Source organism: Metopolophium dirhodum, chromosome 2, assembly GCF_019925205.1.
Source record: "Metopolophium dirhodum isolate CAU chromosome 2, ASM1992520v1, whole genome shotgun sequence".
In the NCBI taxonomy this organism is placed as follows: Eukaryota; Metazoa; Arthropoda; class Insecta; order Hemiptera; family Aphididae; genus Metopolophium; species Metopolophium dirhodum.
Window position 1 is genome coordinate 33,159,762 of NC_083561.1, and position 27,135 is coordinate 33,186,896.

A 27,135-nucleotide genomic window follows, 5' to 3' on the forward strand; every position below is an offset into this window, starting at 1 on the left:
ATGTACTCTAATATATCAAAACAAACAGCACACTATTGAAACTGCTGAACGAAAATGTTCTATGTAGTATGTGTGTAAGACGGAGACAACACAGCGGGTACGACGTCCTCTTAAATCTGGATAATTAATATGTTCATGTGTATGTGAGGAAGCATATCACTGTAAAGTACGGGGAAGTCTCGCACACATAATTTAATAAATAATAATAATTTCATAACCGGTAGATTCAGTCCGCAATTCCACAATAATTGTTTGTTGTTTTGTATTTTTTAATCACGATGAAAAATAATACACATTATTTAAGATTTTAAATATCTTTACTAATTTACTATTACTTATAAAATAATATAGAGATTATTTTTTTATTGCATATACTATCCTAACCTAACCTTACCTACATATTTTATCATACATTATTGCATTATGATTTAGGAATCATGATTGATGATAGCTTGAAAAGATGATGTTAATAATTAATATTTGTTAAAATGTAATATAGCTCATATTTTTCCCCAACATATATTATACTAGGATATTCATGATGTAAAATATTACATCAATATCGTAAGTTGTATACAAATTACTTAAAATTAAAAAAGTAATCGAAAAACTGCAATTTGAAACTTTAAATATAATTGACCTTCAATTGTAAATAATGTAAGACTGTAATTATTTACAATATTTTTTTGTATATAATATTAGACTCGTTGCAAACAACTAAACATGTATTTGGTGTCTTATTAAATGGTAAAATTGCCCTTGAATCTTTACGTAAACATAGGATTCTAAGTCATTTGCGCGCATGCTCCATGGCAAACAGTGACCTGTAAGTGAATAGTGGGATCAGCCGGTTTTCATTCCTTGCATTTTACTATACCTATCCTGTAACTTCAACTACCAAGATACACATAGAATTGTTCAATTCTACATCAGATTTCTTACGTATACCTTATACATATGAACTATTTAAAATCAAACGCATTCGTGTACCTACCTAAAGTGTTTTTATGTAATTAATTATTTTTTAGGTATTGTGTCTAATAAATTCACTCACGAATATCCTCTATCCGCACCGACGAATAATTCTATACCGGGTATGTTTATTTTATCGTTTATATAATATAAATTAAGCTTTATGTTTTTATAGTTTTATAACCTTAAATAGGTACTTAATTAGGCTTAAGTTACTAGTACTTAATTTAAACAAAATTAAATTATATATATAATATATATAATCTCAACATAGTTTTTCCCTTAAGTAATTATTTAGTCAATATTATTATAATTTATTAGAACACTTATAATATTATATATTGGTCTATTATTTAAACTTAATAGTTTAGGTAAAAAACGTGTTTACGTAAAGTAGGTATATACCACATAAGGACTAAACATTTTTCTTTAGAATATTTTAGTAATTATTTGTTGAATAGGTGCTTTATATTTTGTGTAGGTAGTTAATTAAACTACTACATTGATTTTTAACTCATTGATACGTGTATTTTTTATTGAAGCCCTATACCTATCATTATACGAATATAATAATAAGCATTTATAACATAATACTATTATAATATTTCACCTCAAAATATTGATTTAAAATTATCATGGATATATATAGCTATATTATTCTGAGTTAATTTGAAAAGATCAATACATACATAATACATGCATATCGTACTATCGTACAAATTAAGTGTTCCGATTCTGAATTTCTGATATTTAAATTTCAAAGAATATGCATCTTTTATAATGATACAATGAACCTCTAAATTCCCGTGTTGTGGCTTATTAAAAAGCGTCTCTTGTAAAGTGTAAACGCTATATACCTATAGGAATCATACCAAGTCACCTAGATAACCATGTCAATGATTTCTACTTTTTTTTCGTTTGCAAATTTATTATAAACAAATTTTAAACCTGCACGATGGCCTTCGTGTGTATCGCGGAAGGAAATCTAGTAATAGTGAGATGCTTATACGAAAAGTATAAATACGAGTTATAAATATTGATAAATTATTTAAAGTATTTTAATACTGCAATAATATATTATATTATTATGTATGAAGGTAGTCAGGTTATCGTCTCCCACTATTAATACTAAGTAATATAATAAATATAACGTACCTAAGGATTTAGTCTGGAATCTGGATATCCGATTATATTGTATAGGTATACAATATACTATATTTTATAGCGAGTGACAAATGACAATCTATTACGTATATTTATGCATTAACCTAACCTAACTTTATAGTACAACATTACTTAATTTTAAATTTTTTAGATTAATATTTATGTTTATTATTTATAGTTATAAATTTATTTAAACAATAAACTATTGCAATTTCAATATTTTATTAAGTTCAGATAACAATGTTTCAAAAAAGTCCTGTAACAGATTATGAAAATAAAAATTGCAATTAATCAAAAATTAAAAACAGAAGAAATACATACATCGAGTGATTGTTTACCGAGGTGAGTGGTGACATTATATATAATGATAAATCATCACATTTTCAATCAATTTTTTTAGCGAATAAGCACATGTTGACATTTCTCAAACTAGATATATAAACTGCATATCTTCAAAAAATATTGACAATTATTGTCTGTTGTCGTCAGTTTTTCATTATATTTGCATACAATTTAAAAATATGACCTTAATACTATCCAGGATCGATTTCTGATATTTAAAGGGGTTTGATTAAACTTATCATGCACTCGCCTTGGTCGCCTTCTACCCGAAAACATATTAAATTTCTTCTTAAAATTTAAAATGGCATACGAAATACAGTAGGTAGCTTATGTACAATATAGGTATTACTATTTTAGTCGAATATAAAATATTATAAATCACTTTTTTTAAACTTCTAAGTTCAAACTCATTATAATAAATAATAGGTATAGGTATATAATAGGTAGTCATGATAAAGTATACATAATTCATAATATAATTAATTATGTATATACGCAGTGGCACAATGTCAATACACTGTAATAAATATGCCAATAAACCATTATGGATCTTATCAAATAAATGGTTTAAAATAATGAATTATAATCCAACTATATTTTAGGCAATGTTAATAAAATAAATTATCCTGTTTACAGACTATCACAACGAAACAAAATTATAAACTATAAACATACAATTGAAGATTTATATCAACTCATTTGTTAGTATAAAATAATACCTATATAATATTGTGAATGGCCTATATTATGGCTATGTAGCATCGTTAGCATGTAGGTAAATACAAAAAAATATAACAAACATACAGTGAAAATTATTTTAATCTGCGATACATCGAAAAGTACCTATCCAGTATCCACCATTAAATTGGCTTCTTTTTTTATAATTTAATAACAAATATTAATTTTCGGGATTGGTGACTGCTGTTACACTTTTATAGAGTATTTGGCGCCACTGAGTACGTTTTTTAAACAACTATAATGTTTTAAGTAGTGACAGTTATCAGTAGTACAGAGACGTTATTTCATTTTTTCTTAGGGAGGTCAAACTTTTCATCGCCCAATGTTCACGTAGTTCAATTTTTAAAATAACAGATTTATATTGTAAGCTTTGTTGTAACAAAACTAATAGGTACCTATGCAATAATTTTCTAAAATACTAAGACAAAAAACAACAACACAAAATATAAAAATCTTTAGTGCAATTATTAACGATACATACAGTTAATAATTGTATTTACAAATATTTAAACTGCAAGTATGTACATCCATCATCAATGTTTTTATTAATCAATGATAATTTATATAATAGTAATGTAATGTGATAAAATATCCGATAAAAATATGCACGAGGCTTCGATCTTCAATATTAATGGTGGTTCTGGTATCAAATTGAATCTAGTTAGGGAGTCAAACGTAGAAAATGTCCAGTAGTATTTTAGAAATAATCGGGGGAAAAAAACGTTGGATACACCAAGTATAGAATAGATGAGTTTTATGCTTTATGTTTTATTTTAAATCATCAACATCAATCGGAAATTTATGTCTTACGCTGACATTCTCAAAGGGTGCAGTAATGCGCCTGTACTAGTTACCCAATAGTTGGCTAGCCCTTACGTACACAGCACTGGCCAAAATTGTATTTAGTACTACACTAGCACAGGAAACCTAGTACTGGCATACTTCGGGTGCCGAATAAATAGTGATCAAGGACCAGCCATTGTATCTTAAAGTTGCGCCAAACGTTGGCTGAATACTGGCATACTATATGGGCTCGATAACATAATTTATTATATAAGAATAATCTGTGCCCCTATCAGACTAAATATATAATACTACTGTGGCTCTGTGTTATTAATAAAATAATATTCAGAGCAGGACGTTACAGCCGCATTTGTTGTCATTCGTTCTACAAACGTAGAACATAATATATTAGAAACTAATTTAATACAATTTGTTTTAATATTTTATATTCTGGGCGGAGCGATGTATCATGAATGAATTCATTTTGTAATAATATGTGTGACAAAAAAAAAATGTTGTGACTGTCGCCACTTTTTGAGGCTGTAAAAATGATTTGATTTTCTTTTTAACATATTTTGTGGTAGAAGAGTGAATTTAGTTGGTAATTTGGGTGACCACAAACAAAAGTTACGTACTCACATGTTAAACGTAAGAATATTATATAAAATTAAATTATAAATAAGAGAATATCAAAAAAAAGTTTTTGTGCTTGTACAGTTGTACATGATAAGTAGTCAAAATAATCCTTCGATTTTCAACTTCAGTATAATCATGTTCGATAAAATTGTATTCGTTTTCTTCAACAGTATCCTTTCTGATAGGAAAGTAAATCTAGTTGATACTTTGGGGAGTAAGAAGTAAAAAATTACCAAAAGTTTTCAAAATGTTCGAAAAAAGAAAGTAAAAATTAAGGAAAAACGGGAATTATTACGCAAAATCGATTTTGATTTTTGGTGTAACTCTATAAAACAAATTACCGTACATACAATTTTCCCTGTTTGTTTATATTAGTATTTTCTATACACGATAAAATTTTAAAAAAATACTGATTTATTTTGATCTGTTTACGGACATTTTCAGTTTTCAATTTTAGATTCTGAGCGGAACGAGGGATCTAGTGGTTTTACAATGGTGTTTATTTTTTAATTTTTTAATTTTTTATCCTGTATACAAAATTTTTACCAGAAGGAGTGCTTAGATTACAAACATACTAGTAACTTATCTTTTAGAAAATTGGATCAAGATGGTACATTAGAGAGGTCATTTTTCGATTTTCTCAATAGTTATTTAATGCCCTAGGAAAAATTACCGAAAAATTATAAAAAAAACCACTAAAAATGGGATTTTAATTTCCAACGCTTTGTTTATCACCATAGCAACGAATAAAAATTAATAATATTATAAATAGGTGCAGGTAATAATATATAAATTACATTATCCACAATAATGTCATCAAATATACTTATTACTAATATCATAGGCTGACTGACAGTCTTCGATCAGAATCATTTTCTTATACAATAATATTGTATCATTGAATTCAAATTTAACACCATCCATTACAGTGACCCACTTGTAACCTAGACTATACGGTTGACACCTACTTGCCCAACTTTTTTTTAGTTTTTTTTTCCGTGAATGTCAATAAAATATTATTTGTTGGGTAGAAAATCTTGAAAATTTAATACAAGGCTCCTGATATATTGCTTAAATAGCAGTTGAAAAATATTAAAATACATATGCACAATTTATTTTTATAAGCATTTAAAATTTGATTTTTAACAACATTTATCAATTCTAAAATGATTTTTTAGTTAAAAATTTATAAAATATTCAACTTTTATAGCTAAGGATTAAAAACTTACAACAAGTTACCACATAAGTCGGTTATTCTGTAACCAAAAAATCTCAAAAATATAAACACAGTTGTTTTTAGACTTAAGTTATTTTTTATGTTCAAATTTGGAGGAAATTACATATTAAATAACCAAGAGTAACGATTTTAGTTATATTTTGTTGTAGTTTTATAATATTAATTCAACTTACTAGCTACCTACCGTATTAATAATATAATAGTAATAACAATATAAATATATTATAAAATATCCACACTGACAAACCGTCACCATGAATCATTTTTCATATACAATGATATTATACCATTGAATTCAAATTTAATACCATCTGTTATACGGTGACCCACTAGTAATCTACTGTACAGCAAAGCTACATCCACTTACCCACCTTTTTTTTTTATTATTCGTTTTGAGCTGTTAAGTCTGTTTAGAGATATTTTCGAATTATTTAGTTTTTTTTTTCTGTAATTGTCAATAAAATTTGTTGGGTCCAAAAGCGTGAACATTAATACAAGGCTCCTGGATATATTATTACAATAGAAGTTGAAAAATATTAAAAATACATATTATTTTTTTTTTACATTAAAGTTATAATTTTTAATAAAATTTAAAATTAAAAAATGATTTTGTAGTTAAAATTATAAAATATTATATAGCTAAGGATTGAACATTTAAAACAAGGTATTCCACGTAAATAGGTTAATAAATTACTTTACTAGCAATAATACCATCAAATATACTTATATTGTATAAGAAAAACGATTCTGAGTGAAGACGGTCAGTCAGTGTATGATATTACTAAGTATATTTAATGATATCATTGTGAATAAATTAATTTATATGTAACCTATTTATGTAAACGTTGTTGTAAGTTTTCAATCCTTAGCTATAAAAGTTGAACATTTTTTTTTAAATTTCAAATTTGATAAATGTTGTCAAAATTTAAACTTTAAATGCTTTTAAAAAAAATTGATTGTGCCTATGTATTCTTATTAACTGCTATTGTAACAATATATTAGGAACCTTGTATTAAAATTTCACGCTTTTTTACCCAACAAATAAAATTTTATTGATATTTATAGAAAAAAAAACTAAAACAATTGGTGTACAGAAAATGCTAATATAAACATTCAGTGAAATTTTAAGTATCTACAGTCATTCGTTTTTTAATTACAATAAAATAAGAAAATTGTTACATGAGAAATCGAGTGAATATCAAATGTTGTAAAAATATAAATTTCAGACGCTCATAAAAATTTAATTTAAGTTTCTTATAGACATTTTTTTTTTGATAAAGGTAGACAAACTTATGAGTAATTTTATATTACATTTTCAAATCTTAGATTTAAAAAGAAAAATTTTTATGAATTCTCAACTCAAAATAATTTGCTAATTTTCGAGATAAATTTTGTCAAAATTTGAACTTTAAATGCTTATAAATAAGAACTGTGACTAAGGATTTTTAATTTTTTTCATCTGCCTTTGAAACAATAACCTAGGAGCCTTCTATTAAATTTTCAAGCTTTTTTACTCAACAGGTATATTTATAGAAAAAAAAACTAAAAAAAATGGGAATTGACAATGTCCGTAAACAGCTCAAAATAAGTCAAAATATTTGGAAAATGTTATGGTGTATAGGAAATGCATTTATAAGCATTCAGTCAACATTTCATGTCCCTACGGTCATTTGTTTTAGAGTTACACCAAAAACCAAAATCGATTTTCTCAAAAATAGATTTTGCGTAAAAATTCCCGTTTTTCCTTAATTTTTCTTTTGTTTTTCACGTCGCTTTTGAAAACTACTGGGAAATTTTTACTTTTGACCCCCCAAAGTACCAACTAGATTAGGGTTAGGACATATTATAATAGTATATAATGTACTTAGTAATTTGTAATATATTTCCTCATATTAAAAGAAAAGTGGGTGAATCTAATTTGAAAAAAATCTTGCTACGGGAGACGGGACACTACTTCAATTTATGGTATTCAAAATCAAAGTTTTTGAAACTATTGTCCTTAACTATACCAAGACTCTGAATTTGATTAAATTAATTGATGTGGTGAGTTTGTTTGGTGTATCACCATGTTTATTGTTCAATACTACCTACTGATAATAAATTATAATAATAGTGACTAGTCAGGTTATTGGATTCTGAAAATATTTAGTGATAATTAATATTAAATTTATCATAATAAAAGCTACTGGTATTGAAATTGTTAGCATTGTGATACACGACTGTACGACACTGATTGCTGGCAGGGGCAGGGCGCAGCTGATATACTCACACACACATACATAATATGATATATATATTTTATTATAATATATTTTGTTTTACACTCGCTTTATTGACGGTTTCAAACCATTTCGTCGTGGCCGTATATTATAATTGATAATAATTCATTGCTATAGTTTGTGTTGGTTGTCCTCGATCACTTATCATTTATTTTAGTACTTAAGGATGTCTACACGTTTTAAGCAACACACCTATTAAATAATATTGGTTTACTAGGTATTATTGTTATTTGTTATAAATTGGCTGTCAGGAATTTCTATATCGCCTCCTTTGCACCTCTTATACGTCTTAACTACTTTGTTGTCGTGTAATCGTGTGCTCACTGCTCAGTGATCAGTAGCCATTTTAGACTAATATTAATTATTACCTACTCGTGCAATCGAGCGATATCGCCGATATCCGAATCCGATAATAGTACTATCATCATCGTTTAAACTTTAAACTGATACTGCAGACTGCATGATGGTAGACTGTAAGTATAATATTTTTATAATAAATTATCAATTTATAATATTTTTGATTTTAAACCCGGTTTCTTCTATGGTACAATAATAAATCTTTGTATTCCGATGTACCTACCTATCTGTAATGTCATCGATGGTTGTTCCTTGTTAAGCACGACAATCTCTGATGTAATCTTCTAACATAATCTCTGACTTTAGTCTATAGGGAGTAGGGACTATAGAAAACAGATAACCTAACTACTACCATAGAACATTATGTTGTACTATGCTACTACCGTGACGTGTACATAATGTATATTATAGAGAGTTTTATTTAGGTAACGTGCTACCAACACTTTGTTACCTATAATATATTATATTAACCAAACACTAGTACACTATATACATGAAACAGTGTAGTAACAGGGCAACATACAGGCAACAGCCCGCCGACACTATATAACGTAATAAACAAAAACGAAAATCACTTTCTATTTTGTCGATCCATTATAATACGTCATAATATCGAACACAAATGTTTTAGATCTATAATCTCAGTTTTACACTCTTATCGAAAAATAAATGTAGAATTATAATTTGTAAAAGCAATAACGTGGGCTAAAAAATAATAATTTTTTCCCATACTGAATAGCACGGTAAAATATAATCAGCGCCATGACTATAAATATTTATTTATTTAGTCATGATTATTGTTCTGTGATATAATATATTATAAATTATTTACCTATAGATATGTAATCATGTAGAATGTAGATAATACATAGATAGTGACAGTGTTAGCTGCGACTTGTATTATGTACTTATTTAAAATGGAAATCACTATTGTTAAATCACATTGTCCTTGTTGTGTTCATAATTTTAAATGCTAATACTGTTGTAATTTTATGGATTTTTACAGGTACAGCAACTAACAAAAATATGGCCAACTATGCAGATGTATGTATTCTGTATTTTATTTTAAGTACCTACCTATTTTGTTGTATTCAATGGTCAAATTAACAGAAATATCTCTTTTTTATCTAGATTGTAGAGAAAGCTAAATCAGCTTTCAGCAGTAATCAAACAAAATCATTACATCTCAGAAAACATCACCTTAGGCAACTTCTCAAGCTTTTAAATGAAAATTCTTCTGACTTACAAATAGCCCTAGCTTCTGATTTAAGAAAGGTTATTTAAATTACTGTTAATTAATATTATATTTAAAAAAAAAACTTATCTCAGAATTCATATTTGAACAGAGCAAGCAAGAAGCAGTATTGTTTGAAATTGAATATTTAAAAAATGATATCATCAACGCTCTAGGCTCACTAGAATCCTGGATGAAAACTGAAAGGGTGTGTATAATACTACAACATACACAGTAACTACTTTTTTAAGAAATGGTCATATTTATAATATATTTTTTGTTTAGCCTGATAAACCATTGATTAATATAATGGATGATGTATTAATACACAAAGATCCATACGGAGTTGTATTGGTAATGGGAGCTTGGAATTACCCATTACAACTAACTTTGTTACCCGTAGTTGGTGCAATAGCTGCTGGGAATAGTGTCGTTATAAAGCCTTCTGAAATAGCTCCAGCTACTGCAAAACTCATTGCTGAACTAATACCAAAATATCTCAACAGAGTAAAGAACATTAATTTTTTTCTTCTCTGATAATTTTTACAACAATTTCAATATTTTACAGGATGCTTTTCCAGTTATTTTAGGAGGTGTAGAAGAAACAACTCTATTACTTAAACAAAGATTTGATTATATTTTCTATACAGGATCAACATCTGTAGGCAAAATAGTTAGAGCTGCTGCAAATGAATACTTGACACCTGTTACGTTGGAATTAGGTGGTAAAAGGTATTTTAAAATTGTATTACTCTTTATATTTATTTTATGATAGTGTATTAATTATGATGTAATATATAATTTCATTTTACAGCCCTTTATATATAGATGGTACTGTTAATATGGATATTGCTGTTAAGCGTATAATTTGGGGAAAATGCATTAATGCTGGACAAACATGTATTGCACCAGACTATGTTTTGTGTACACGTCAAGTTCAAAATACATTTGTAGAGAAAGCTAAACAACTGTTAAAAGCCTGGTATACTGATGATCCAAAAAATTCTCCAGATTTTTGTAGAATAGTTTCTGAAAAACATTTTGTGTGAGTTCATTTAAATTATACTTATTAAAATATTTTTGGAAATATTAAAATCATTTTTATGTATAGGAGATTATTAGACTTGATGACTAATAGCGGCTCAATTGCAGTTGGTGGTAGACACGATAAAAAAGATCTCTATATTGAACCAACAATATTGACTGATGTAAAACCTACAGATCCCATAATGAAAGAAGAAATTTTTGGTCCAATTTTACCAGTTGTAATCGTGGATAATGCTTATGATGCTATAAATTATATTAACAGCAGGTAAAAACAATTTTATTTTAATTGGGTAATAATTCAATATTAATTAATTTTAGAATATTTAATACTATTTGATTTATTAAAAGTACTTTAATTTATTAGTTTATCACCCACAAACATTTAAGACTTGAGTCTGATGTAAAATGTCAGAACCTAACCAAACAATTAGAAAAATTTAAAATTGTAATAGTATATAAGAATAGAAAATCCACGTGTACCTTCCTACTTAGTACTTTATATTTTATTCAACTTTTAGATCTTAATAATCGGACATATCATCAAAATATATTTTACTCTTATTGCTTGGAGTTCTTTAAATAAATAAATAATAGGTTTCTAATGGGGTGTTTTTTATGTTTTAAATTAATGTTATTACAAAATACAAATTACCACCAAATATTAATATAAAATATTATTTTACCTGATTTTTATATTAAATGAACTTTTTGTTATCATTTTTAATTAACTTTTGTTTCATGAAATATTTTTATAAATACAAAACTAAACCCTAAAATGTATTATAAATTAAAAATGTACGCAAAAAGTGATGTTTCTTAATTCAGTTTAAATAAGAATTTATAACTCAAAGAATAGATTATAAGTTAGAGTTAAAAAATGTATTTAATTAATATTAAATAAACAAATACAATTATTAAATTTATTCTAAAGTTAGTGTCGAATTAAAATCAAAACTTAAATTATTAATTTTATCTTTTTTTTAGAAATTATGAATGATTAAAATGGATTGTATTTGAATTTTATTTGCATAGAATACTGATGGCAGATGACTTAATTTTATTTAAATATATAATTTTAATAAATATTTATGTTTTATCCTTCAGGAGTAAACCATTAACATTATATGTATTCTCTTCCGACCAAGAAATGCAGAATTTATTTATGAGACAAACTTCTAGTGGATCATTTTGTGTAAATGACACCGTTAGTCATTATGCTGGTAATAGTCAACAATAGCCATTTCAGAAAATCTCATATTTTTTAACAACAATTCCTTCTTTCCGTCTATTCTTAATTTGTTCTTTTTATAATATTGCTTGTGTACATAGAATTATGGTTTTTAATTCTGGTTGTTATATATCCAAATAATCATAATAATATAAACATTGGTGAATTCACAAGTTAGTCATAGATATTCAATCTATGCAATATTAATACAATTAACAACTATAACTTGCTATTGTATAATATAGTACAATATAATAATAATTCATTCCTATTGTGTGGCGTATGTTACTTTATTTACAATAAATACAATAAACTCGCAATAGTTTTAAAATACCGTGTCTCAAAATAATATTTTGGTTTTGGACTAACATTTTTGAGACTGACATATAATTAAATTACATTTATGGTGACGGTAATTACTAAATTTGTACAGAAATCACAGCCCATTGGCTTTATACATATTTACCAAAAATAAAGCGGTCATTAACAACATGTTGGAAAACGTGAAAGCTGGAGGAGTTTGTGTCAATGATACTGTAGTACATGTGACTGGTAAGTAATTCATTTACGTGTGCTGTACTATGTGTTCATCTCTTAATGCAGCTCAATATGTGTCTTTTATTGAATTTATTAAAAATAAGATAAATTCATAAATATATTATTTATTAAAAATTTCATATTTAAATGACTATATTGTAATTATTTATTTTTATTAAGAGGATGTCAGCGTACTATTGGTTTTCTTTATCTGGCCCACGCACAACATAAGCATAACATATTAACGCAGAATCATTTTTTTTATATTTTTATGTAATCTTAGAGTAAAATCATCCATTAAAAAAAGATGGAGAATAATATTTTTGAGGGAATGACATATCGATTTTATATTTTATTGTTATTTGCTTTGTATTCAAGTTTCAAAATAAACAAAAAAAAATGTTGTAATTTTAAATTATGTTTAAATTGTTTTGAGACAATATTTAGACAAATCGATATGTCATTCCCTCAAAAAATTATTCTCTATATTTTTTGTAAAGGTTGGTTTTACTCTAAGATTACTTAAAAACATAGAAAATCTGCGTAAATGTGTTTTGTCTATGTTGCACGTGGGCCAGAGAGAGAAAACAAATAGTGCGCTGACATCCTCTTAACAAAGCAGCTGAGATAGTATAGATTGATTTTCTCTGCCTATTTCATATGTACTTTGGGCCTACATCTACATTTCTTAGCATTTTCAAAACTGTAAGCTTATAGTTTTATACTCAAACATGAAATAAGATTATCTATTTTTAATTTTATAAAGAAAAACAATTTCTGTTAACCTACTGGATAGTTGTTTAAATATTAAAAATATATTTTCTCAAAATATGTGCTTTTAGATTCTGAGCGAAGCGATGAATGTACTGATTTTACAATGATGTGTGTTTTTTTTAAATTTTTTTTTATTTTTGTGTCTGTCATCACCTTTTAGGACAGTAAAAGTGCTTGGATTTTCTTCAACAGTAACTTTTCTGATAAGAAACTTAAATTAAATTTTTATGAGCGTCTGAAATTTATATTTTTACAACATTTGATATTCACTTGATTTCTCATGTAACAATTTTCTTATTTTATTGTAATTGAAAAACAAATGACTGTAGATACTTGAAAATTTCACTGAATGTTTATATTAGCATTTTCTATACACCATAACATTTTGAAAATATATTGACTCTTTTTGAGCAGTTTACAAACATTGTCAGTTTTCAATTTTTTTAGTTTTTTTTTCTATAAATATCAATAAAAAAATTTTTGTTGTGTAAAAAAGCGTGAAAATTTAATATAAGGCTCCTGATATATCGTTCTAATAGCAGTTGAAAAATATTAAAAATACATAGGCACAATTTTTTTTTTATAAGCATTTAATGTTCAAATGTTGACAACATTTATCAAATTTATAGTTTATTAATTATTTTATAGTTAAAAGTGTATAAAATGTTTAACTTTTATGGCTAAGGATTGAAAATTTAAAACAAGGCTCCACGTAAATAGGTTATATATAAATTACTTTATTCACAATAATATCATCAAATATACTTGGTAATATCATAGGCTGACTGACCGTTTTCGCTCAGAATCGTTTTTCTTTTACAATGATATTATATCATTGAATTCAGATTTAACACCATCCATTACAGTGACCCACTTGTAACCTACTGTACAGCAGAGCGACATCCACTTATCCACCTTTTTTATTTTAACAATTGATTTTTAAAGAATCTATTGAAAAATTATCCAATAATTGTATAAACTATTAATAAAGATTTTTTTTATCAGATTTATTGTAGGGTTACTTGCCCTAAGAGAATGAATAATAACAGTTTTGGAAGTGCACTCTATTTAGTTTGGATGTGATTTAGGCAAGAAAATAAATCTACTCCTGAACAGTCAACTTAAAAATTTTTTATGTTTATACAAGATTTAATACTAATTATAAAAATATTAATAATTTGCTTTCTCTGATTATAAATTTTAAAATAATAAATTTAGGATATTTATATTTTGTTCACAGGTTTTGTATATTAGCTTTTCAATCACAATAAAAGAATATATTTATAGTTCATAGTTAAAAATGGTTAGGTATATCACTGTTTGGGTAACATACGCTTATTAAACATAATAGTGCAATACTCGCATAGTTACATAAAAACTAACATGCTTTTTTAATTAAGAAGTAGATAATTATATTATTTCTTGTACACAGCAAGTACCATAATCCTGTTTAATTTCAAATGGCTTTTGTGTCTTGTAACAATCTTTTCTTATCAAAGTATTTATTTTATTTAACAATGATAACCTATAAAAAAATTACCATTTTCTTATATTATACTAATCTGTTAGAAAAATAATAAGTACTGATGTGTTAAAAATTTGTTTAGTTGAAAATCTACCATTTGGAGGAGTTGGTCTTAGTGGAATGGGAGCTTACCATGGAAAACATACATTTGATACATTCACGCATCGTAAAAGCTGTTTGGTCAAAGATTTCAACATCATAGGAGAATCCTTTTCTTCGTTAGTAACACATAATATTATTGCTTTACTTCTTCAATGTTATTAATCTTAACAAATGTTTATGATATAGAGCAAAATATCCACCATACTCTGACAAGAAACTGAGCATGGTATCTTTTTTGATGAAGAAGAAACCAAGCATTAATTTCAAATTTTTGCCATATTTGTTTGTATTTGGTCTTGGGGTTTGTGCAACTTTTGCATTCAAATATTTAAACAAGGTACATTCAAGGTCTAATTTTCGCTTTTAATTGAATCATAATATAAAGTAAATCATTCATATTATAACATAACATTTATCACGTTTATTAAGGGATGTAATCATCATAATAATAACATATTGCACATTTTAAAAAATACCCCAATACATGTTTTTATATTTTCTTAAGAACTTAAAATTTGCCATAATTTATTATGTTTTTTTTGTTTACATGTGTAACAATAGTATTTTTATATTTTTATTACTCTGTTGTTTTTTTTCAACAATGAAAGTTTATAGGTAATATTGAAATAACTTTTATTAATATATATTATTTTTATTTATAACTGTTTGTTTAACTATTCCTTTTATTTTAAACATTTCTTTACTTCTTTAATGTTACTCCTAGCCATGATACATTTCTAGTAAAAATGTCAGATATTTTAAAGACAAATACTATACAATTAGAAATGGTTTTTCACAATTTCAGTTTGTTATTATTGTTTGACTGACTTGTACTTTTTATGTAAACAGAATTCATTTGCTATTATTTCTAAGGTAATCTGGAAATATGTGAAAATTAATTAATTTTTTCCAGTGTTTGTTTTTTTTATAAAATAAACTGGGTTCACAAATCTTATCTTAACACATGTTGGGTTAGGAACAGACAGCGAAAGAATGGTATTAGCTGAAGATTAGTTGGGACTAGGAGAAATTTTATCGCAAAAAAAAATAAAAGCTGGTAGAAAAATAGAAAATTGATTGAACATTTTGTGTCAAGTGTCAATGTTTAACTAGAGGCAAATTAGATATTCCAACAGTATAACAGTAAATTGTCAAAACATCAGAAAGAGATCTTTTTAAAATTGTTCATTACCATTTATCATGAATAAGTTATTTTATTAAATTCAAAATATTTTTTTTAATTATTATTATTAATATTTATATTATTTTATTTTTAGCTTAGCAATGTTGTAACACACAAAATGACTAATTAGTCAAATTTTTTCTGGGGAAATTTTTCAGAGTGCATTTTTTATGGAGACTTTTTGGATCATTTTTAACTACTAAACTATGTAATCCCAGTTCTTGGTTGGCTTATGGTTTTTGTATAATATTATGAAGAAACTAGAAAGTAATTTAATAATCTAGTTGGAATCCTTTAAAATTGTATTATTTGATTTAATGTTTCGGTCATTTTGTAATGCAATCTACCATTTTAATCATATTAATATTATTTACTTACTCAAAAAATTGTTAATTAGTTTAATTAGAAACAATTTTTTTTATGAATTATAACTGGGTATTTATTTTACATAATTTAAACACTATGTTTAGTAATTCCTAATTAGTATTAATAGGACGTTACACCGACATTTATTGTCTCTGTCTTACAAGTGTGTAACACAGCAAATTATATGCTCAACAGAACTCGTTTAGCTCCATTAGTTTAAACATTTGAGTGAATTGTCCTCATATAAAATTTAAAGGTAAGATTATTATCTAGGCAATCTCATGGGCTTTTTATTATTTTTTAATTTTAAAGCGAATTATGAGTATTTAAAAATTGTAAATTGACTGTACATCTTAAAATAATTATAACTCGCTTTAAAATTAAAATATAATAAAAAGCCCATGGGATTTTCTAGATAATAATCTAACCTTTAAAGAGGTCAATACACTACAACTTTTAAACTAACAGAGCTAAACATGATCTGCTGAGCGTACAATCTGCTATGTTACACACCTGTAAGACGGAGACAACAAATGTCGGTGTCACGTCCTCTTAAGTTGATTGTTTAATTATATTTTTTTATAATTATTAGAATGTTTAACCTTTTTTAAAAATTATTTTATTTTATTTCCAACTATAATATTATATTGTCTAGTTGCCCGTTGTTAAAATGATTCATAGCGGACATTTATCCTTAGGAAAGGTTAAATATATAAAATTGAGAAATAAATTATCTAATTTTAACCAACTACTAAACATAGTATATAAACTATAACTATGAACACAAACATGTTCAGTGGAGCCCAAACAAATTAAAAATAAATAAAAATGCTTAAGTGTAGGTTGTATATCTCACTAGGTCAAAGGTAATTTCAATGTAAAATTGTCCAATCTTCCTAATAACAATAATTGAGTCTATTGAGTTGAAACCAGATATATATAAAAAAAACAAAATACTTTATATACCTATAGTTACTCACGAATTAAGATATAGAAAAGGATACAAAACAAACTTGTGATAAGTTCGCGACCTTCTCACGTTGCGGCTAGACTACTAGCGCTTTATAGGATTGTTTTGTGTTAACCGGGAGAATAAGGAACTAATTGACAATAGTTCATTATTCTCCCAGTTAATGCAGAACAATCCTATTGAACGCTAGTTGTCATGCCCCACAGTAAAAAGCGGGTGGACTCAGCTGGTGGTGAATCTATATTTTACTAGCACAAAATCTATAAATAATTATATTATTATTCTGTTCCAATAGGATTATTACAATTATAACTTTTTTTTTATTCAGCTAAACTATCGGAAACTATGGCCATTAACATTGTGTAGGGGGTTATGGTTGTTTTTAGAAACACGTATGCATGTGGGGTGAAGATTCGTCATTAAAAACCCGGGAGCTAGTGACGCTAGACGATGCTTGACTGTAGCACACATTAGTAACTGCGGCCAACCACCGCGCAATTAAGAGGAAGTCATTAGTAGCAGGGGTGTACCCAGGAATTTTTCAAGCGGGTCCAAATTTTTTTAACATGTAAAAAGTATAAAATCAGTGATTTGCACCTTAAGAATTTTAAATTCTGTCTATAAATAGTGGTTCAGACCGAACCCCCCCCCCCCCCCCCCCCCCCCCCGGTGGGTATGTCACTGATAATACTCTGTTCCATCTAAGTGTGAACAGTTTTCGTGCACGCAGACTGAGCCGCCGAACAGTGCCTGACCCCTCATGCAATGGCTATTACTGTATTTGGCCAACAGTCATTGTCAGCCGTCTGTGTTAATGCTCTCATCGAACAGAGTATAGTAGGTATAAGGAATGTACTATCTTTACACTAAAAAGAATGTGGAAAGTTTGTGTAGAAAATTAATGAAAAATAAAACAAACATTATGATATGCTGTTAAAATTTCAAAATATGACAAATTGAAATGATGAGTTAAAAATGTACTTAGTATTTTACTATCTAAATAGTACTAATACTAACTAACCTCTTTAAATACCTTGATTTCCATCTTACTCAGTACTCTCTCCCAGAATTTTGACCCTTTTATATTATTGTAAAGCACTTAGGAAAAATATTTCCTTAGCCAGCTGTGCCTCCAGATTAAATAGTTAGTTTCATTATATAACAGAATGACAAAATATTGTTTGAAGTTTGATCATGTCAAAAACAATTTTCACTCTATCAGTTCTCTGGCCTATGCGCAGTAAAATTGTCCCGCACAAAACAGTTTTTGTTATGTTATACATTTGTAAGACGAACACAACACATGCAGGTGTGACCTCTTGAGGCATAAAAGTAAATTTTAATGTGCAGTTAAATATTTGATATATTTAATGATTTATGTAAAATATTTCTAATTTAATAAAAGGAAATTGTTTATATTTTTCAGATTGCTGATGAAGAATAAGAATTAAATTAAAATAGGTAAATTATAAATTATTTGATTTTTTTTTCACATCAAAAGAAATCAAAATGTTGAATTTTTAAGTTTTAGCTGCCATTGAAACATTTTAAAATCAAAATTTACCTCTTCATGGAAATGTTAATTAAAATGTATATCAAATTATAAGTCTTAAAATTAACTGAATAAGCAAATAAAACATATAATGTTTTTTATATTACACGTTAAGTACACGTTATTAACTGTCAGTAATTTAAGAAAAAATAATTTTAAGTAACTAGTAACCACTAAGTAGATAAACTAATATTATTCTGTATATATTTTTAATTGAAGGTGGAGTATTAAAATAAGAATTTGGTTTATATATTTATAAAATTGTTTTTAATGTTAAGTTTATGTTTTTTTTTATTGAATTCTTGAAATTGTTATTTACATCTACTCAAACATCTAATTTTAGTATATTTAGTTTACATTAAACAAACAAAATACAGAATCAAAACTTTTATAGAAAAAAAATAGTTATTAAAATCCACCTTTAATCTTTATACACAAGTGTATGTACAATTCAAATTAAGGTTGGAAGTATTTTTAAATAAAAATTATTTTAATATTTATGTATCATTATTTTTTTACATAATACTTTTTAAATCAAAATAATAAATATAATCCAAACCATAATAAACCTTGTTTTTATAAATTATTTTAAATTTTAAGAAAACAATATTTTATTATATTTTCTACTATAAACAGTGTGTAATGCTTAATAAATTTACAAAATTATAAAATAACTGAGAATCCAATACTTAAACGGAATAATATTATAGTTCTGTATGGAGGTAATCAGAATTAAAATCACTTGGTTCATCTTTATGAATAAATATGCCTTCTTTGACACGCCAATGAGTTGAAAATGGTCCTGGGTTTTTTACGGCAGCAATCTCTCTTTGTCCATTAATTGGTCGACCATATGATAAACTTGAAGCCATTAAGTATCTGAAAAAAAGTAAAGTTCAAATCATTTATAACTGGCTATATTATTCACTTGAAACAATAAAAAGTTGTAACCTATTATACCTTTTTTATTTTCTAATGTGAATTGGAAATATAATGTTATTATGTTATAAATTTATAATGTTGGTCAAGACCTTGACTTTGAAAACGTTTTCGAATCGAGTACTCAAACTCAACTCGACAAAATTTATTTATTATTTTTATACTACTAATTACGAGTATTCGTCTTGAATTGATTACTCGATTTGCATTGAGTAGTCAATTCAAGACTAATTATAGTATTTTATTGAAAAACAATTTTACAACTATAAATAACTGAAAGAACACAAATATTTCTGATAAGAATACCATGAAGGTTGATGGTTTAAATTTTGTTCAATGTTCATGTTAGTAAATAGGCAAGGTTTGTATTAAAGAAAATTAAAAATTTTTTTGGAAAATCTATTTATTATTGGAGCAATTCCCAGTACTCGACCCTTTTTTCGAATACTAGGCACTTGTCGAGTACTCAACGTATTTTGAACTCAACTCGACTCGACATTAAAAAACAATACTCGCCCAACACTATAAATTTATAATTATTTTACAATAAAATTCTTTTTTAACTTACGATCCAGTGTCTACATGTTTTAATCTAATATCATCATCTCTTTCCCAATAGTCTCCACTGCAATCTGCATACCAATGGTCACCAGTATCTCCTTCACCGTCATTACCATATGCGGATACTTCTTGGTTGCCAGACAGAGGAGAACTAAAAATATGTGAATGAAGGTTCTTTTTGGTAGTTAGATGTGTAAATCTAATTATACTTCCACATTTAATAGGCTCGCTAAAATTTTAAATATAATAATACATTTATAAGAAAAACAAGATTAATAAAATAGTTTTACCCTCTTTTACAATGTTTTCCAGTTTGTGCTTTTATTTCCCAATGTGAATTTATATCTTCAGATAAATCGGTTCCGGTTACAGATTGCTGACCACTGCCTGCACCATATTTAACATCATGCGAATGCAACCTTACTTTAAGGTCGATATTGTACAATTTTGCAACAGTTCCACAAGTCACATACTCCACATTTTTACCTGTTCGTCAGAAAGTTTAGAAATAATGGTACACATTCACGTTGAGAGTCACTTACTTTCTGTCCATTGAATGAATATTAATATTGCACAGCATAATAAATATGCTTTACTAAAAGATATGTCCAACATATCCCTAATTGTATAACACAGTTAAATAAATATCTATGTATTAGATACCTCTACTTAACGTATATATGTAAAACCACGAAAAACAATTAAAATTATGATCTCTTTAAATACTGTACAAATATGATTTATTGAACAAAAAACAATTAAGTTTACTTGGTTTAGTTACTCTGCAACCAAAAATCAAAATGACAAAAATCAACGAATTCGAATTAAACACATCACTCAATATATTCCTATTATCTGATACAGCATTGCAGTAGTGCAGTGATACTACCAATTACCATGGAGTAATATTGAGGCGGCGTTCTCTATTCACACCATAGATATAATAACTTGCATGACAAATTAATTTGTTATGATAACTTGTAAGACTGGATAGTGGATAGGACACGCGGCTGGCTTCGTAAGAGGTTGCGGTCTTTTTTGGGGGAGAGAGAAAGTTCAATATCTACAAGAGAGATAGACTATAAGAGTACTTTTTGAGGTTGGGTTACAAAAATTGATAATTTAAGACTAATGGCCGGCCGGTCTATAATATTTTGTAAAAAATAGAATTTTTGTAAATTCATTATTATAATATGATGAATAATGATTATTAAATAATAATATGTAATAAATTATAATTAAAATAACTGAATTGTTATTTCATATTTTAAATCGTGCTGACACGTATCAATAATAAGAACTCTTATAACCTCAAAAACTGTATCACTTTATTCTCAGTTGATAAGCCCGATGTCCTAATAGCGTAATTTTAAATTACGCGTCCTAATAGGACAGGCCTATCCAGTCTTCTAATATGATTCAAACTAGAGAGCCTATTGCTAAACAAGTTTTAATCATAGATAATATAAGAATATATATATTATCTATGGTTGTTATAGTATTATTATTACAATATTGTTCTATGGTAATATCTTATATAGGCTCTCTAATTCAAACTGTATAATAAATTACCATAATTGTATTGTTCTATGATATTACCTTGGATCACCACCACGGCTTTAGATAGATCTTAAGTCCGTGGATAGAGCTAAAGCCGTGATCACCACCTAGAACATGACAAAATAATTTATTTTTTATTATAATATAGTTCATTAGTTCAATGGTAATACATGGTAGTACCACTACAACATAATGAAAAGGGACGGAATTCTGTGACCGTGTCTGTAACCACCTATTGTAGTAACCACGAACATAATCAGCCTGCAGTCTGCTGATAATAAAGAGTTTGATCAAAGATGATATTATGATAATGTGATAACTATTGATCATTATTGTGATAACTGATGATAAGTATTCCATATTATTTCCATGTGCTTCTGATTTCTAGATTAAGTTTTCAAAATTAAAATTTATTTGAAGTAAGTTTGAACGAGAAGTCGAACACCCATCAATTATCATAAAACACTTAATAAGAAAACATACTAGTTACGTTTTAAGTGTCTCCATAATATCTGAAACAAGTTAATTGATTTTTAGTTTGTGTTATTATTTTATTTTATTGCTGGCCAGTGCCAAGTGATTTCATTCAATCAATTTTATATTATTTTTATACTTTTCACTAACGTTTGTTCAATATTATGATTTAGTGTAAAACATTCCATGCTAGGCGTATGCGGAGATTACATTTTTTTTTCGATCGTTATTGTCCACTAACATTAATATGGAATTGACCATTAATACGAGTAGGTTCACCGATTACTTGCATTTGCACAAGAAATCAAGTAGAAACCGTGGTTCAATAATGAAACGTTTGAGAGCTAAACGCAAAAACGCAATTTTAGGATTCAACAAGTGGTTCGAAAAAGAACATGATTATTGTTTACCAATCAAAAAAAGAAGTGATGTAAGTCTGAAATTTAAATGCTATTATTAAAAAGTACCTATAAATTATTTAATTTTTTAAAGTATGATCAGAAGAGTAATACCTCCAAAGAAGATGATGAAGACTTTGATGCAATTAATAAATCATTAATATCAGATTCTATATCATCCGATGTTTCAAAAACAATAACAAACCTAGAGAAAATAAATGTAAATAACGAGTTATCTAGTTGTAGCTTATATGCTATCGATGTTACAACAGAGTAAGTTTTAATTCAAAAATTTGTAGTATCCATAGTAATAATTCATCAATTTATTTTTAATTAGATTGTTAAAAGATGCATTATTAGAAAATCAAAAAAATTATGTACACTCAACAAACATAGCAAAAGATAGTATTAACTCTTCTGATGATTATGTATCTAATATTTTAAATAATTGCAACCAAAGTGATATTACTCCAAGGTAATTTTTGTTATCATAATAATAGTTAATATTTAATGATTATTTTAACAATTTACTAATGCTGCATTAAAAGGTACTCAAAGTAGGAATAACATGACTATTCTTCTGAGCAGTGATAAGTTAGAGAGAAGTAGCAAATCAACAGGTTGTGAAGGTGTTTCAGCATTATTGCACCAAGTTTTTAGAAATACATTGGATTTAATTCTTGTCTTTTAAATAAAATCTTAGTCTGATGATTTTTGTCTTCTTTTGGTTTGAATCCTATTGAATAACTATGTGTTTGAATTGCATTAATGAAGTTTTTACTGTAAATAAGATTGAATAATAAAAACATTATACAACCAAGTAATAATAAAAAAGAAAAATTGTGTGTTTCAAGAGAATGTACACCACCAAAAGTATTTTCACCCATGGATATTGACTGTGACATGATCAAATTGTTCCCAACTTTAGATTTTTCTACAGAACACAATCTAAACGAGTAATGATACATTTTTAAAAAATATTCATGGATAATCATTGTTAATTCATATTTTTTTTTTAGAAAACAAGAACACAACAAGTATAAGGAAAATATAATTGAAACTGAAACACCTAAACACACGGATGAAACTACAACGGAGAAGATACTTTTGCTCAATAAATCATTTAATGATATTGTTTCTCAACCTTTACAGACAGAAAAAGCTGTAAAAAGTGACTGTAAGGTTAAATCCAAACTAACTCACAATATACAGAAAATATCATCTAGCAAGCCAACCAATGTTACGCACCTTCAACGGCTTCAACTACCATCTGAACAATATATAAGTATATTTAATCGATATCAGGTATTCCATACAATAATAATTTTTAATCATTGTGTCTCTAATGATTATTTTTAATTATTATTGATGTAGAGCAAGTCCAAAGAACAATTTATTGAACAGTTTGAAAATCCAGGACCCTTACTATTGAGAGATCTCCTTTGCGGTTCAAAACCTAAAACTATTATTAGTCCTTACACCCATAGGTAATACTTATCACATTTTGCATCTATTATTTAATTAAATTATACTTATATTTCAATGTTAGATTGGCCAATTATCATAATTTAATTGGAACATTTTACACACTTATTTATAACTTGGTTTAAAATTTAAGTATTAAAAAATCATTAAGCTTGATATTAGGTCAATTGACTCGAATATTAATATGTAACTCTAATATGACCAAATGTGAACTGCTAAACATTCATTTGCAGTGTTGTGCACTTATAAAATAAAGACAACAGATGTTGTTGTGGTGTAATTACCATAGACTAGTATACTAACGACACGTGGTGACATCATAAATACATTATTTATATTGTTTTTAATATAATAACCTTAGTAATTTTTTTATGCTGGGAAGGGTAGTAAAATGACAGAAAAGTACCATTAATTTTATTTATTTGTTTAATTTTGTAAGGTATTTAAAACCATACATATTCAGAGATTTGGTGACTAAGCCGCTATGGTTAAAAATGTTGAATGAATTAAAAGAACATTTTAGACGGAAAAATGGATTGCCTAAAACTAAAGAAATTCAATCAATTGACTACAGTTATGTCCGTTCAAAACATATAAATTCAGTGAATGCATTGGCAAGACAATTTTTCTGGCCTGGAATTGATTGTAAGATATGATCATGATATTGTAATCATATGATTGATTTTATGACAAATAATATGTATTTTTATATATATATTTTATAAATTCAAAAAAATTTTGTTTTTTTTATTCAGTGACTGAAAGTCTATTGTATCCAGATTTCAGTGTCATTGCATTATATAAAAACTTGATAATTGGTTTTGGTTTCATGGTTCCAGACATAAGTACAAATGAAAATTATATAACTTTTTTGTTCACTCGTCCTCATTGGACTAATTGTGGTATTGCTAAATTTATGATATACCATTTAATTCAGGTATTATATTAAAAATCTATATAACCAAAATAAATAATTACATAATATATTTACATTTACATTTTTTTTTAGACTTGCATGACCAGAGATATAACTTTACATGTCTCCGTGAATAATCCAGCTATGATACTATATCAAAAGTTTGGATTCAAAATTGAAGAATTTGTTCAAAATTTTTATGAAAATTATATTCCTGCAGATTCAGAAATGTCTAAACATGCCTTTTTTATCCGTTTACGCAGTACTTTAAACACCAAATTAAACTAATACAAAATGCCATAAAAAGTTTTAGTATTTATATGCGATCTTCTGACAAGTTTTGTTAAATTTTATGAAAATATTTTGTATACACTGAATTTACATTTCTATACAATATACCTACCTTGAGTATTTTATTATTTTATAAGTTTGCTAAAAAAAAATTTACATTATATAATCTGATTTATAATGAAAAATAGAGTACAAACGATTCATATTAGAAAATCACTGATTATATAAAATTTAAAATTTTGTTAATTTTAATTTATTTTTTTCTACACCATTTTTATTTTAAGTTCTAATATATTATTGTTGTCTGTGAATATTTTATATCAATAGATTTCCTGGGTGGCATATTAAATTAAGAAATTGCTGATATGCTTGTAATGTTATAAGTTTTGAGAAAAAACCAAGACTCCCATGATATTTAAATGCAGTACAAAGCATGATGTGCAAAATTTGACCAGCACCGAGGAATGGGTATACAAAAATCAAGCCGCAGCGAACGTGTTAAATTATTTTTGGGCCGGATAACCTAAAGAAATACAATTTATTCTATATTTGGCATGGCAGTTTGAATACTAGCTGGGAGTTCACTGAAATTGTGTATAGGAGTATTGAATGAATTTTTGCCTGTCCAGACTTTTTTTTACCCACGCTATGGTCCTAGTTAAGAAATGTATTAATTTATAAAAGGATAAAAAACCACATAGAACAAAGAACTAATAATTATTACATGCAAAATAGTTTAAACTAGATAAACAAAATTTATAAATAATGCATACAAATTAAAGATATTTAAAATGTGATAGTACAATAATAATAAATAACCATAATCGGTTAACATCAAGGCTGAAAGCTACATAAACATTGTGTTTGGAAAAATGTTTTGCATATTTTAGTGGATTTTTCGTGTATCAAAATTACATTACTTTGTTCAGATTTCTGAATTACCTCTCCACCACGATTCATTTTAAATTGAAAATTTCTGTGTGGACTGTGCGCCACTGATTCCTAGCATTGAAAACTTGGGATTATTGATATTTTTTTTAATAAACAATATATATTGTTCCCAAAGTTTTCTACAGTATTTTATTTTCTGAGCGTACCAAATGCATGTACAGTGATGTGTTGTTTTTTTTTTTGCCTGCATCATCAACATATAGGAATAGTTAAAAATTAAAATGCTACAATTTTTAACATCAGCATCTTTTCTGATAGAAAAGTAAATTTAATTGTGCTGCATTCGGGAGTTCATTCACAGAAGTTTTTGAAAGCGTTGGGAAGAAAAATAAAAACTGGATAAATAGGAATTTGTATGCAGAACCAAATTTGACAATATCAATTTTATTCTTTTCGGTGTACTTAACTCAAAAATTAATAGCCGTAGACATTTAAAATATTCACCAAATATTTGTATTAACATTTTCCATACATGGTAAATTTTCTAAATATGTTGACTCTTTTTGAGCTATTTATAGCCATGAGAAATTTTTT

General features: G+C 26.9%; 3 protein-coding genes across 14 annotated transcripts in view; 2 read left to right on the forward strand and 1 right to left on the reverse strand.

Moving 5' to 3' along the window:
- The window catches only part of LOC132939479 (aldehyde dehydrogenase, dimeric NADP-preferring), a 26,024-nt gene extending 6,433 nt beyond the window's left edge, over positions 1–19,591 (forward strand). For 3 of the 12 annotated variants that reach the window (XM_061006659.1, XM_061006658.1, XM_061006657.1), the window contains exons 3-13: positions 1,029–1,094; positions 9,515–9,552; positions 9,640–9,783; positions 9,855–9,950; positions 10,028–10,249; positions 10,311–10,474; positions 10,557–10,787; positions 10,854–11,054; positions 12,451–12,569; positions 14,936–15,071; positions 15,142–15,617. In XM_061006659.1, the coding sequence (XP_060862642.1) occupies positions 1,029–1,094; positions 9,515–9,552; positions 9,640–9,783; positions 9,855–9,950; positions 10,028–10,249; positions 10,311–10,474; positions 10,557–10,787; positions 10,854–11,054; positions 12,451–12,569; positions 14,936–15,071; positions 15,142–15,322 (1,598 nt within the window). In that variant the 3' untranslated portion in view covers positions 15,323–15,617. Of the gene's footprint in view, positions 1–924; positions 943–1,028; positions 1,095–2,459; positions 2,479–8,205; positions 8,625–9,133; positions 9,252–9,514; positions 9,553–9,639; positions 9,784–9,854; positions 9,951–10,027; positions 10,250–10,310; positions 10,475–10,556; positions 10,788–10,853; positions 11,055–11,893; positions 12,010–12,450; positions 12,570–14,935; positions 15,072–15,141; positions 15,618–18,900 lie in introns of those variants that run through there. The other 9 variants (XM_061006662.1, XM_061006663.1, XM_061006661.1 and 6 more) reach the window with 9 other exon arrangements.
- LOC132939485 (stromal cell-derived factor 2) lies at positions 19,496–21,533 on the reverse strand. The gene is made up of 4 exons (XM_061006675.1): positions 21,069–21,533; positions 20,817–21,012; positions 20,534–20,755; positions 19,496–19,905 (listed from the first exon to the last, which is right to left on the reverse strand). The coding sequence occupies exons 1-4, from the start codon at positions 21,139–21,141 to the stop codon at positions 19,731–19,733; spliced, it is 666 nt and encodes a 221-aa protein (XP_060862658.1). The 5' UTR covers positions 21,142–21,533; the 3' UTR covers positions 19,496–19,730.
- A 919-nt stretch (positions 21,534–22,452) lies between these two features.
- On the forward strand, positions 22,453–25,977 carry LOC132939482 (uncharacterized). The gene is made up of 10 exons (XM_061006670.1): positions 22,453–22,607; positions 22,734–22,990; positions 23,053–23,231; positions 23,296–23,433; positions 23,813–23,914; positions 23,978–24,263; positions 24,333–24,445; positions 24,883–25,088; positions 25,199–25,380; positions 25,453–25,977. Exons 2-10 carry the CDS (start codon positions 22,808–22,810, stop codon positions 25,645–25,647), a joined length of 1,584 nt encoding a protein of 527 aa, XP_060862653.1. The 5' UTR covers positions 22,453–22,607; positions 22,734–22,807; the 3' UTR covers positions 25,648–25,977.
- Positions 25,978–27,135: the final 1,158 nt, after the last annotated feature.